The following is a 14,758-nucleotide window of genomic DNA, read 5'->3' as shown; positions in this document are numbered from 1 at the left end:
CCTACATACATTATATATTTCCTAAAATCAAAGATATTCTTTTACCTAACCTTAGTTCAGTTACCAGCTTAAGTAAATTTTAGCATTTATGTCATATTTTAGTGTACTGTTTGTATTCTTTTATCAGTTGGCCCAAAAATGTTCTTTATAGCATATTTTCCTTCACAGTTAAGCATCCAGTCTAGAATCACATGTGTAGTTAGTTGTCATGTGAAGGAAAACAGTTTGTCTACTCATACTCAAAACCTTTCCAGAATAATTCTGGCGCCAAATATGTGGGGTTTTACACACGAGCAATTCTCCAGCTCTCCAGTGGACAGCTGGAGGGTATCTTGCAAATTCTCACTCACTTCTACACTGCCTTTAGTTAGTGCAGACCCCACAGGTTAAAGGCTTAATCCCTCTTCTTCCTTCGCTTCCGATGCCAGTTGCAAGTCCCAGTTTTACCTGTGCTTCTGACCAACTGGATGTAAACTGGGAGATTCTGACGACCCCTTCCTGAGGGTGGATAATTTTCTAGAGCAGCTCACAGAACTCAGGAAGAAGGTTTGCTTATTTGATTACTGGTTTATCATAAAGAGATGCCCAGAGCAAGGCAGGGGGAAAGGAGCATGAAGTTCTAAGCACACCACTCTCCCAGCACCTTTCTGCAAACACCCTTTGGAAGTTCTCCAGACTCTTTCTGTTAGGGTTTGATGGAGACCACATTATGTATGCATGATTGATTGCATCTTTGACTATTAGCGATTAATTCATCCTCCAGACCACTTCCTATCCCTACCATATAGGTAGGAAAAGTGGGGCTGAAAATTCCAACCTTTAGTGACTTCTTTGATTTCCCTGGCAAACAGCCCCCATCCTTCAGGGACTTTAAAAGTTCATTAACATAAACTCAGGTGTGGTTGCAAGGGACTTGTTATGAATAACAAAAGACTCTTCTTTCACGTTATTGCTCTCATAACTTCCGAAATTCTGAGGGTTTTAGAAACCCAGTGCCAGGAAAAAAAGAAGAAGCACTGTGCCATGAACAAAAACCAAATATGTATTTCTTTATAAGTTGCAGTATCACAACAGGTCCTTTTAGTTTCCTTTTATCTGGAGCCGTTCCTCAGCTTTTTTTCTGTTTTGCTTTGTTTTGTTTTGTTTTTGGTCTTTTGTGACCTAGATATTTTGGTGGAGGAATGTTTTAAGTTTTAAAAACAAACCTGTTAGAGAGCTAGGAGAAAATACATTTTTGTCCTTGTCTGTTCAGGAAGGGAGGACCTTTGCAAGCAAGACCTTAAAGAAATGCCAAGCATAGATTTGACTTGATGAAAAATTTAGAATTCCTTTACAGCCTACCCAAAAGCCCAACAAAATCCAGGAGCATTTACAATGAATAGGACAGACTTAAAGCTCTTTCAAGGCAATAAGAAAAAGACTAACATCCTAAAATATAGGCAGGGGATCTGAAAGTAGTGCCCAAAAGAACAAATACAGATGGCCAGTAACCTGAAAAACAACCCCCTCCAAGGGCATTCCAGTGAATGTGAATCAGAAGAGTGGGGACTCATTAATTTTCAAGATTGATTCAATTACTGAGAATGATTCTTCACTGTAGGCAAGAGTGGGGGAAGGCACTTTCTCTCACACGGTTGGTAGAGTGTACATTGATGGGAACTTCTCTGGTGGAGGAAGGTAAACCAAGCAGTAGATCCAAGAGCTTGCTTGCTTTATTTATTTATTTAAAAGGTTGTTTTTGTTTTTTGAAAGATTTTATTTATTTATTTATTTGACACACACAGAGAGGTCACAAGCAGAGAGGCAGGCAGAGAAAGAGGGGGAAGCAGGCTCGCTGCTGAGCAGAGAGCCCGATGTGGGGCTTGATCCCAGGACCCGAAGGATCATGACCTGTGAGCCAAAGGCAGAGGCTTAATCCACTGAGCCAACCAGGTGCCCCTAAAAGGTTTTATTTTTAAGGCATCTCCACACCCAGCCTGGGGCTCAAACTCAAAAACCTGAGATGAGGAGTTGCACGCCCCACCACCCAAGCTGGCCAGGCGCCCCTACAGAAGCTTTAAATAGCAGTAATTTCGTGTTACAAATTCTGTGGCAGATGAACTGCTGTAGATTTGTGCATTATAGGTGACAGATTTTGAGTTTTTATTTTTTAGTTTTTAGTCACTACAATTACATGAGAGAGGCCTGTTCTTTAGGAAAATAAGTTTTAGATCATTGAAGGTAACCTATTAGCATCAAAAAGGCTTCTTTAGAAAAGATTAAAAGATGGGTTTCTTTCCGTGAGGAGTGACCCTTTTTAGTTAAAAATGAGTTACCGGTACAATAGCTAGTTTAGCTTGGTAGTTAGAGTGAGGTGCTCCTGGGTGTTTGCATGGGTTAGGGGTGATTATGGGCTCCTGAGGAAGTCCTGTCTGTTTCTGGTCAGCAGGTCCAGAGACTCCGTGTTTGGATTTGGTGGAAGTGGGCTCATTTGTAGAAAATGGTGTTCTAGGAAGAGTACCCTGGGCTCAGAGAACACAGTCTGGGGGTTTCGGTACTCTGGGCTTGAGATCCCAGTGACCAGCAAGGTAGGAACAGGGAAGAATGGTGACTCTGGGAGACAGTGAGGAAGCTTCCTGGAATCTGGTGACTGGAAATATGCAGGCGGTAAAGGACAGCATAGGAATGGATGACAGGCTGCCTCTCACAAGCAGGGCTGGCAAGAGGGAATTGCCATCTTGAGGAGGGCCGTGAGGATTTTGACCTGAGGGTGAAGTTTTCCTTGATGGTGGCACACTGATGCTGAACTGGGGAGGTTGTGAGGTAGTTGGTGGTGTGGATGTGTTGAGAGGAGCTCATCCCAGAGAGAGCTGACAGCTAGATACAGAGACTGGAAAAGGGGTCTTGATCAGAAGGGGCGCATAGGTGGAGAGTGTGAGCATACAGCAGGTCCATACAGTGAAGTATTTATACAGTGCAGACGTGACTGTCCTTGTCTAGCTTTCTCGTTCCAGGGAAGCTTCTCTTTCCTAGCAACTTGTCCAAACCTCCTGGCTTGTTGTTGTTTGTTTTTTGTTTTGTTCTCTCCCTCTTCTCAAGGGGATGAACCACCTCTCTACTTTAATCTGTCTTCCCCCATACCATTGTTTATTCAAGGAAGCTTAACCCTTTTCATACAGTAGTATCCTTCTGCCTCAGTATACCCCCTTGTACCTCAGACACCCCTTTCTCTTATTCTCAGAGGAAGAGATACCTACACTCTTGTGCTGCAGAGGTTAACCCCATTTGTCCAGTTCCGCCTTTCCCTCCCTCCTTCTGGGAAACTTGATGTTCTGTTTGCCCTCGGTCTCCAGCTCCTTAGTTCTTTGTGCTTTGGCTTACACACAGCTTTGAGGAGAAATCACAGACTTTATTATACAGAGAATCAGAAGGAAATGAACTTCCTAAGGTCACACTTCTTAGGCATTTTAATGTTTATCTAGTCTGCTTTTCAGAATATGCTGGAAGATGTTTACACACAATGCTTTCCAAACTGTGGAGCACCCCCCACCACAAGAGGAGGGGATGCCCCCCGCCCCTGCAACTTCTCCTTCTGAAAAATAGGCATTTCCACCTTTGTTTTAACCAGAATAGCTCTTTCTAGTTCTGATTAAGAATTCATTTGGGTTAAGTGTTTTGTGACTTAAAGAAAATGAACTACTGGTTTAAAAAATAAATTATGGGGGCACCTTGGTGGCTCAGTCGTTGGGTGTCTGCCTTTGGTTTGGGTCATGATCCCAGGATCTGGGATTGAGCCGGGCGTCAGGCTCCCTGATCAGCAGGAAGCCTGCTTCTTCCTCTCCCACTCCCCCCGCTTGTGTTCCCTCTCTCAGTGTGTGTCTATCAAATAAATAAATAAAATGTTTAAAAAGTAAATAAATACTTCATGGCTTGTACTTCCATGAGTTAGACTCACTTACATTAGCACCTTAGTTACACTGTTTCATACTGGGGTGAATCTGAAGGAATTGATGTTATATATATTTTTAAAAGATTTTATGTATTTATTTGACAGAGGTGCAGCAAGAGAGGGAACCCATGCAGGGGGAGTGGGAGAGGGAGAAGTTGGCTCCCTGCTGAGCAGGGACCAGAACACAGGACTCTGGGATCAGGATCTGAGCCAAAGGCCGACTCTTAAACTTAACTGACTGAGCCACGCAGCCACCCTGAATTGATGTTATATTGTGAAGTGATTGCTTTCATGGCTTATCACTGAAAAGCAATTAAACATTACAAGGCAAAAATAGTCTTCAGTAAAATTATTTCTGTAAATAACTGACATAAAAATTTTGACCTAGTTGTCTCCAGAATGAGGTTTATGTCCCAAAGGCTTCACACTGACCTCAAGGAAAATTTTGTAGACTTTTAAAAAAAAAAAAAAAAAAAAAAGGATGACCCATGCAATCACTCTACCTAGAAAGAAGTCTAATTTGGGGCCTCTTTTAGAAAATGTTGAAGTCACATATTGGATAGCCAAATAGAAAGGAATAGATTTGCATTTTATTTTTTCACATGCACACACATATATATATTTGTAGTTTTCCCATGATATGTTACTTAGGTTCTGAGAGACATTTTAGTCAGTTACTCTATTTCTGTTTGGTAATGTAACAATATAGTGTTGGTGTTTTCACATTTAGATGTATGTACTAGATTTATTCCTCAATATCTAAGGCAGACAGATCACCAAATTTCCTTTCTTTCCTCTTATCATTTAAAAATGCATGTAGAGGGGCCTCTTGGTGGCTTAGTTGGTTAAGTGTCTGCCTTCGGCTCAGTTCATGATCCCAGAGTTCAGGAATGGAGCCCCACGTTGGGCTCCCTACTCAGTGGGGAGCCTGCTTCTCCCTCTCCCTCTCTGCCTGTTGCTCTGCCTACTTGTGCACTCTCTCTCTCTCTTTCACAAATAAAGAAATAAAATCTTTAAATAAAATGCATATAGTTATGAGCACATGATGCCCATCACCAATATCCCATGACCTTGGGCCCATCACTCTGCCTTTCCATTTTTATGCACAAAGAAGGGAATGAAAAGGGGGTGGCTTCTACCCCCCTGATTCTGAGTTCTTTAACCTGGCTTCTTTGTGGACATTTAAAAGTCCCAACCTCTTAGTATCCAAATTAAGTATCCTAATTAAGTATCCTTAATCCTCTTGACTCTGAAAATGGTTTTGATCAGGTATTTTATTTTTTTATTATTTTTAAATTTCTTATTTATTTATTTGACACAGAGAGAGAGAGAGAGAGAGAGAGCAAGTAGGCGGAGAGGCAGGCAGAGAGAGAGAGGGAAGCAGGCTCCCTGCTGAGCAGAGAGCCCAGTGTGGGGGCTTGATCCCAGATCCTGAGATCATGACCTGAGCTGAAGGCAGAGGCTTAACCCCCTGAGCCACCCAGGCATTCTTGATTGGGTATTTTAGTTTGTACTCCCTCAAAAGCAGATTCCAAGACAAGGATTTGAATATAAGAAGTTTATTGGTGGGGGGGAGGCACCTGGGTGGCTCAGTGGGTTAAAGTCTCTGCCTTCAGCTTAGGTCATGATCCCAGGGTCCTGGGATTGAGTCCCGCATCAGGCTCTCTGCTCAGCAGGGAGCCTGCCTCCCCCCAACTCTCTCTCTCTCTGCCTGCCTCTCTGCCTATTTGTGATTTCTCCATCAAATAAATAAATAAAAATAAAAATAAGTTTATTTGGCATGAAGCTAAGGGAGTAGAAAAGTGAAATGAGGCAGAAAAAGTGGCCAATAAAGGGTGAATTATTGAGCCAGCTCCCACCTTGGGCGGCTGCTACTTAGTTTTGTTGGGGGGGAGGGGTTTAGGAGCCAGTTATTCAAACTGGGGAATGAGGGATCTGGGTTTTTTTGTTTTTTGTTTTTTGTTTTTAAAGATTTTATTTATTTATTTCACAGAGATCACAAATAGGCAGAGAGGGAGTCAGAGAGAGAGAGAGAAAGAGAAAGGAAAAAGCAGGCTCCCTGATGAGCAGAGAGCCTGATGCGGGGCTCAATCCCAGGACCCTGAGACCATGACCCGAGCTGAAGGCAGAGGCTTAACCCACTGTGTCCCCAGGCACACCTGGGTTTTTTATTTGTAGGCTAATGTCTTAGTTTTGGGTTGAAGGCTGCTCTTAAGGGGCAGGTAGGTGGCAGAGCAGATTACAATGGTAGGAAAAGCCCTTAGGTAGAGAAATGGAGTTGCTGGTAGTTGGATGCTGGGAGGTATGCCCTGAAGTGGTAAGGGAAGGAGATGAAGGCAGGGTACCAGCAACATTCTCTGTCCCAGTCTCCTGATTGAGCTTTAGGGCTTCTTATTTTTTTTTTTCAAGATTATTTATTTGAGAGAGAGAGAGAGATAAAGTTTGTGTGCATGAGCTGGAGGGAGGGGCAGAGAGAGAGGGAGAGAGTGAGGACAAGTAGACCCCCCACTGAGTGTGGAGCCTGATGCAGGGCTCGGATCGCAGGACCCCAGAATCATGCCCTGAGCCAACATCAAGAGCCTGACACTCCCTGTTTGCCCTGAGCTTCGTGGCTTAATGACAGGAGCACGGTGGTTTCTGGAGTACACTGACCCCTGCCTGATACTTCACAGGTATTCCTTAGTATTCTTTAGTTATATTTCCTTTTAAGAAGACAGGGGAAAGCGCTCGCTCTCCTCCATAGTTTAGCCTTTAAAAAGGATCTCAAACCCTTCTGTATGTAAGTATTTCTAAGCCAACACACCAAGGGCTCTACCCAAGTGGTTTCCCCTCAGAGTGCGGGAGCCCGTTATGTGACAAGCATAGTAATAAATGCTGGGTGTGCAGAGGTGAGAGGCATGATCCTGACCGAGGAGTTCCTGGGCCAGGGGCTGGTTATTGAGTGGCTGACCTAAAGAACCTTTCCAAGTGATAAAGGACTTCAAGTGAATCACCTAATCAACAAAAAGTGTGCTTTGGGATTCGGGTCAAACATTCCTCCCTTTCAGACCCTGGCTCCATCTTGTTGGCTGAGTGACATTAGATGAAACAGCCTCAGTTTCCTCACTTGTTAATGGGATTGCTGATACCTGCTTGTGGGATTGTTAGAGGATTCAGTGCACTAACCTTGATAAATAGACCAGGTTTGGGTAGAAGAGAGGACAGGACATGGAGAGAACGTTGATGGCTAGGTCACTTACTATATATATATAAGAACTAAGGTAAGAAAAATGGGTTTGGGGGCTTGATCACAGAAGGCACTGAATCTCAAGCTCAAACAGACCTTGGGACATGGCTGCAAGGGCAGTGAGGTTTCATCGCATCTCAGAAAGGCTGAGGGAAAGGGCCATCATTTCAGTCTTCACACTAATAGGATATTCTTGGCTCACTGAGCTATTCATGGGCATGGTAGAGACCAACCATATTCTTATGTGGAAACATAGCAACTCAACTCTGTCAAAAAGCAGAAACGGGCACCTGGGTGGCTCAGTCGTTAAGCGTTTGCCTTTGACTCAGGTCATCCCCAGGGTCCTGGGATCGAGTTCCTCATTGGGTTCCCTGTTCTGCAGGGAGCCTGCTTCTCCCTCTCCCATTACCCCTGCTTGCGTTCCCTCTCTCACTGTGTCTGTGTCAAATAAATAAATAAAATATTTTTTTTTAAAAGGCAAAAACAGACCCATAAATACAGAGAACAAACTGATGGTTGCCAGAGGGGAGGGTTGGGTGGATGGGCAAAATGGGTGAAGGGGATAAGGGGAAGTAGAGGCTTCTAGTTACTGAAGACATAAGTCACGGGGTGGGGGGTGGAGGATGAAAAGGATAACCCAATGAGTAGAGCCAGTGACACTGTGAGAACAGTGTGTGGTGACGACAGCCGTGTCGGTGGTGAGCTCAGGAGAGTGTAGACTGATTGAATCACTGTGTTGTGTGCTGGAAATTCATGTAATGTTGTGTGTCGGCCATACTTCCATTAAAAAAAAGAGCTTAACACTATGAGGACCACCACGTGGTGCCAACAAGGTCTGGATCTTAAACTGTACATTACTGGAATACATTAGCTACTGGCCCATTTTTGGTCTTGAAGGGGGAAGCTGAGGCTTAGCAAGGTGACAGTCTTTTAATGGTAAGTCGACTTTGTGAGAAGACCTAGATGTACAGAGGTTCAGAAATTCCCTCTGTTGACAATGCCATTTGATGGATGGATGTCCTGGAAGGTTTTGAGAGAGCCCTTTTCTGTTTTAAAATTGAGAACGTTTGCAGTTTCCAACTCACGTGTCACACATGTTCCTTTGGTCTTTGTCTTCAGCTGCTCATGTTTCCCACCTGGAAAATGTGTCCGAGGAAGAAATGAACAGACTCCTGGGAATAGTGTTGGATGTGGAATATCTCTTTACCTGTGTCCACAAGGAAGAAGATGCAGATACCAAACAAGTTTATTTCTATCTATTTAAGGTGAGGTTTTTTACCACTTTAAAAAGGCGTTTTTTCTTTCTCTCATTGTTCAGATGTGCTCAGTTTCTGCACACCAGGTCGTGGGTGGGAAGGCCCTCAGCTCATGATACGTTTGCCCTCAGGGTTTGTGGAAGCATGCGATTCTTCATGAGGGATTCTCTAAAATGACCCACCACCTGTTGGATTCATCACTCTTCTTGAGAGCCTTCTTATTTGTATGCAGACTTGAATATCTTGATTTGCTTATGCGTGTAGATTTCTTTCCATCCACTCATCCGTTCGTCCATCTGAGTATGTGTTTGGCATACCTGCCCTGTGCTCCGTGCATGGCACTCATGTAGGCATGAGGGATAGATCAGTGGGCAAAGTCCTTGCCCTCAAGGAGTTGACTTTTCAGTAGAAGAGGCAGACAATCAACCAGTAAATAATATATTTGCAGGTGGTGATAAGTGCTGTGAAGAGAAACAAAGTAGGGTAAGTGGAATCAGAATGGCAGGGATGGTGGTGGTGGGGGGGACACAACCATGAGGAAGGGTAGTTAAGGAAGGCCTCTCTGAGGAGACCACAGATGAGCAGGAACCTGAGCTCTAGGGACAGGAGCTGTTGCTGAAAAGGGATGGGAGAAGAGCTTTCCAGGCAGCAGAAGCAATGCCATCTGGTGATGGTGTGATGTGGGAAGAGCAAGGAGGCCAGTGTGGTGGAGCCCGGTGACCAAGGGGAGGGTGGGAGGAGATATGGTTGGAGGGTGGCCCCAGGGCCTTGACTCCCATGCTTCACAGAGAGGAAGCAGGAATTTCCAAATTTGGGCATCTCCCTACTGTCCTGTGTCTTGTTGACCCCAGTCACTGGTCACCAGTTACTGCTCCCACTTCCCCACTCCCCATAGCTGCTGCTTCCTGCTCTGTCTGAGCTCCCCTTGGGTCACATCCATCCCCTTTCTGCAGACATATGCCTCCCCATCTTCTGACTGCAGTCAGGATGGACAGGGGTAGGAGAGAAGTGGGTGGTGGGAGCAGAAAGATGAACTTCAGGGGCCAAAAATACATTCTTAAAGGGAGCAGACAGAAGAAATAATTAAAAAACAGAAACCTTGCTTTTGAGGGCACTGTTGATTATGTTGTATTGTGTTATAGTTAAAAGGTTCTTTAAGAAAACAAAACAAAACAAAATGCTCCACTCAGAGCTTATAGCCAGGAAGGGTTTGCCTCTTTAGTGAGCACCGTGCTTCATTTTACATGACAAGGATAGAAAATTTTTCCATTGAGTTCCTCTTTTGCTTTAACTGCTAGGAATCTCAGTGCAATTTTTGTGCTCAATTCCTGTAGCTTTTTTTTTTTAAGATCTGAATTTACTTGCTACATAATTTTCCCTTCTCCCAATTTATTAACTTTTGTGGTTTTTTTTTTTCCATTGTTTTTTGGGGGTGGTGTTACTTATGGGAATTTGGGGATAGATAGGAGACAGGTGTGGAAGTGAGAATTGTATTTTTAAACTTTGGGGTCACGTTTGGGGATACTGGTTTTACAAAGATAAATGGGAGGTTGGAGGGAAGAGAAAGGGGGTTGGGGGGAGAGAATGCACCACTGAGTTCCTCACCGCCATTAGCAGGCACTGGTCTACTCCAGGTGACAAGTTGTTGACATGGCTATGAGTCCTGAGTCATCCAGATTGAACCCTGGCAGGTTCATGCTGTTTAGAGCTTCTTTGGAAAAAGATGTTAGTTGAAGAAAAACAACGTCTGCATGACTGCAGTGATTATTTTTCTTGGAACTGAGTGGCCTGGCAGCCCCATAGCCCTGCTGGAAATGAAGGTGGTGTCAAGGTTTCCATCCTGCCGGCCTCCTCAGGATTTTGGTTATAACTAACCAAATAGGCCAGGCAGCACTGCTCTGCTTTGAAGTCCGTTTTTCTCTCTCTCTCCTCTCTTCCCACCTCCCTCATTTTAACAGCACAAATGTATTTACTCATGGGAACAAAATCTAAAATATTCAGCATTCTCCCCCACCATACCCCTCCCCCCGAGTCATTCTTTGGGTCAATAAGTAATAAATCCTGCATTCCTTAGCTTTTGAAAGGCAGTTCCTGTGTCTCTTATGTCTCAGTAATTAAATTAGAATTAAATGTATTATTCTTTTAGTAACATTTAAAAAACTTCAGGCTTAGATGTTGAAAATAAACCCAATGAAAAGCTGCTTCCTAAACTCAGTGTTTTCCTCAACCCTGTAACTGTGGCATCAGAGTTCGACTTTCTGGGTTTCAGTCTTGGCTCCATCACGTGTGAAAGGTGACTTTGGGCGAGACATTCTCCCGCAGTTTCCTTATCGGTAAAATACAGTGATAGCACCTACATCTGAAGGTTGTTAAGGGTATTAAATGAGATACAACATAAAGTGTGTCTAGGGAACCTAAGGGTGCAAATGCTTGCCGCTGGTATTAAATTTCTTTTCTGTGGCCACTTAGTCCAGCTCAATCCTTTTGTAGATGAAGAAACCAACATTCAGCATCTCCCCAACCCATTAGTTTATCTCCAAATTGAAACCCCCAGGGGACCAAGTTTTCAAATGGTCTTATTTTAACTGGGCAAAGAAAGTAGGCAGGCAGAATGATCTGTATTTGAATTTGATGATCTATCCATATCCTTAGAAACATATTAGTGACTTATCATTACTACATGTTTATTTTTTATGAAAATGGGCACAATACATTGAATGGATCAACAGATGCCTCACACTAATTATGCATATGGTGCCCCAGAAGGAATTGAGGCCCTTGTAAGACATGTCTCAGGGGGACACATGGGGGCCTTGAAACTTTGTCCATTTCTGTTAACTCCTGGGAGCATGATTGCCACGTCTTGTTTCTGTTGAAAAGGCAGTAAGTGGAGAAAGGAGAGAAAGATACAACTTAAATAAACGCATGGTCATGCCATACCTGGCCCGCATGTAAAGGTCACAGAATTTTTAAGCAAAGGTTGAAGGTAAAGGATTTCAGTATTAAGTTTATTTTCAAAGTAGGTCTTGATTAGTGACTCTTGAGTTGTTGTTTTTTTTTTTTTTCGTCTTGGATATATGTTCTTTGAGAGCTTCAAATTCCAGTGGCAAGGATTAAGAGCAGTGTTTTGTTTTGTGGGCATTGAGATGCCAGAACACTTGGCTTGTATTCTGTGCATGGAGAGGAAATGAAAAGAGACTGCAGCAGTGAAAGTTGCCAGTTGAGAATTCCTGCAGAATTCCTTCCCGAAAGGCCGGGGCCCTAGACTATGCATAGGATGCACAGCTGGTACAAACAGCCCTCCCCCCTGGTCTCACTTGCACAGAATGGCTCCCTGCCTTCCTGGGGTTTAAATATGAGCCTTCTTCAGGGAGCCTGGGTCGTGTAGTTGATTGTGTCTGACTCTTGGTTTCCGCTCTGGTCATGATCTCAGGGTCTTGAGATCAAGCCCTGCATGGGTGTGGAGCCTGCTGAAGAAGGTTTCCCTTTCTCTGTCCCTCCTCCCATGTGTTCTCTCTTTAAATAAATAAAAGCATCTAAAAAACTGACCAACCAACCCTCCAGAGCATGAGCACAGCCTGCAGGCGCCTAGCTGGGCCTGGGCAGAGTGTGTGTGCATACCGGGCCTCTGGGTCAGTGGGAATCAGGAAATGGTGGGGAGAAGGGAAAGGGACTAGGATAGAGAGCCTGGTGCTACTGGCGGAGCTCTAGGCTGTGCAGAAAACATGGAAGGGGTTCCGTTTCTCATAACTCTGGTCGGGGGTATGAAGGCAAATTTGGGTTACCTGGTAGTCACCCACTTTTATTGACTTAAGGATTTATTTACATGTAGATAAGATAATTAGAATATGGTGACTTCCCTTCAGAGGCTGTGTTTTGTGTGTGTGTGTGTGTGTGAGAGAGAGAGAGAGAGAGACATTGATTTTTTTTTTCTTAATGATTTTTTTTTGCAGCTCTTGAGAAAGTCTATTTTACAAAGAGGAAAACCTGTGGTTGAAGGCTCTTTGGAGAAGAAACCCCCATTTGAAAAACCTAGTATTGAACAGGTAACATTTTAGTGGGGGGACACCCTTATTTTTATTGCTCTAAGGCTGAACAAACTGACTCTTCCATCTCTCCCTGTGTCTTTCTTCCGTCCTCTAGAGCCAGCTTAGAGATGCTCACTGAGTGTGTAGAAGTTGTCTTGGACCCTTTGCAACAGGAGTGGATACATAATTTAATAAATGAGCTAGCTGTTGTCTTTTACGGTTGCTGTATATTTAGAATTCACTGAGTTTGGGGAAGAAAAGAATTAAGCAGAACATGTAGGTCGTAGGAACACATGGAATGTGCTTTTTCTTGGTGTTGATGTTTTAAAATTAAGTCTTGGTCCTTTTGTTTGGGACTGTCTGAAAAAGCCTATTGAGGTGAGGGAATTTAGGAACATTGTCAAAAACATTGTAAGTCAAGCAAAAAAACATAAAAAAGAAATGAGGTTTTGCAGCCAGAAATTGACTTCCTGTTACATTATGATTCCTGGAAAGAAACCGGTTTATTTGGGGAATCTGTTGACATGTATAGACGTTTTCTGTGAAGTATTGTATCTTTCCTCAGAGTCACTTTTTAGCCTGCCATTCTTGGCTAAAGAAATCTCAGATACTCTTGACTGAATTTCTTGATGAAAATGATTACAGAAGATAGGACATCGGGGTGTCTACAAATACAAATAAATGTATTTTTATCAGTCAGTTTTCAGTAGAAGAAATTTTACTTTTGTCTCCAAACTCTATTCAGTAAGAATTGATTTGAAATTAGATTAGTCGGAAGTGTTCTACAGAAACATTGAATTAATCTGCAAATTCTTTTAGAAGCTCATGATTTTGAATAAGATTTTTTTTTTCTTGGTAATCTTGCTGAAACCAAAAGACTGATAGTAAGCAGTTTAAATTGTCATGCTTTAGTTCAGTGGAAGTCATGCTAGCAGCTTTCTGATTAAAATTTTGGTAATGTAAAAGTGTCATGTGTATCCAAGAACTTCATATACATGATGGACATATAGGACATATACATGATGTCCTATATGGATAGTGCAGCAAGAATTATTCTGCAAAATAATCCTGTTTTATTGTTTAATAGGTTTTGACCTTTTCAGTCTGTGATTCTGATTTTCTCTTTAATGCTTGAGGATTGCAGCGGGCATAGAATAGCAACCCACAGCTTCTCTGTCTTGTCACTTTTCATCCACTGTGATCTGTGGCATGATTCCCTCTGGGCATTCCTGTTTTCTAATAAGGAAAAGGAAGAGATTTTTGTGAATAGAGAAATGTCTGTTCTCTAGCTAATAGCCACCAATGGCACTGACTGTGTGGGTGTTCAGAATTAGTATGATTGCATAGCTGTATGAATAAATTGCCTTCCCTCCTTTTCAGGGTGTGAATAACTTTGTACAGTACAAATTTAGTCACCTGCCATCCAAAGAAAGGCAAACAATTGTTGAGTTGGCAAAAATGTTCCTAAACCGCATCAACTATTGGCATCTGGAGGCACCATCTCAACGAAGACTGCGATCTCCCAATGATGATATTTCTGGATACAAAGAGAACTACACAAGGTAATTTGACGACAAGTTCTTTTCTTTTGGCTTCTTAGAACCCATTGCAGACGTAAAATTACTACTTGTCCCTACAAGCAGAGGGTTGCCCAGTTATTGTGGTAACTCCATCAATTCAGAGAGAATGTTTATATAATTTAGCTTCTTATTAATACCATGATATTTTGAGGCGTGAGGGATCCAAACCAGCTAGCCCTATACTATCCAGTTTGATAGTTGATAGCTACATATGGCTACGGAGCACTTGAAATGTGGCTCGTGTGAACTGAGATTTCGAAGCATATACAAACAAACAAAAAAAAGAATAAAATATTTCATTAGTAGTTCTTTTTATATTGACTCCATGTTCAAGTGATAATATTTTGGATGTATTCAGTTAAGTTATGTTAAATTAATTTCATTTGTTTCTTTTTACCTTGTCAGTGTGACTCCTGGAATATTTAAAATGACTTGTGTTGCTTGCTTTATATTTCTGTTGAACATCACTGATCTAGGTAACCATACTGTGACTCTTTAATGATTATACAGAAACTTTCACTCATTTAAAAAACCAAAAAAAATGACCACAGATATAATAGCATTAAAAAAATTTTATAAAGAAGGAAAGGTCACGCTAGTCCCAGCACCATGATGAAACCGGTATCATTAAACATGTTGTCTTCCAGTCTTTGCCCTCTAACTATTTTATATTATTTAGAATGAAAAAAAAAAATCTATAGAATTTGCATCCTGTTTTTCCCCGTACTTAACAGCATATC

The 14,758-nt window shown here is 42.6% G+C and overlaps 1 protein-coding gene across 6 annotated transcripts in view; it reads left to right on the top strand.

The window, feature by feature from the left end:
* KAT2B (lysine acetyltransferase 2B) overlaps positions 1–14,758 on the top strand; it is a 101,806-nt gene that overhangs the window by 40,110 nt on the left and 46,938 nt on the right. For all 6 annotated transcript variants that reach the window (XR_009350879.1, XM_059162504.1, XM_059162505.1 and 3 more), the window contains exons 3-5: positions 8,274–8,419; positions 12,364–12,456; positions 13,819–14,000. Coding sequence is in view for 5 of the 6 variants with exons in the window: in XM_059162504.1 (XP_059018487.1) it covers positions 8,274–8,419; positions 12,364–12,456; positions 13,819–14,000 (421 nt within the window). In the remaining variant the exon portion in view is untranslated. The remainder of the gene's footprint in view (positions 1–8,273; positions 8,420–12,363; positions 12,457–13,818; positions 14,001–14,758) is intronic.

This window comes from Mustela lutreola, chromosome 2 (assembly GCF_030435805.1).
Source record: "Mustela lutreola isolate mMusLut2 chromosome 2, mMusLut2.pri, whole genome shotgun sequence".
NCBI lineage: Eukaryota > Metazoa > Chordata > Mammalia > Carnivora > Mustelidae > Mustela > Mustela lutreola.
The sequence above is the reverse complement of the archived record's forward strand: the minus strand, read 5'-3'. Positions and strand labels throughout refer to the sequence as shown.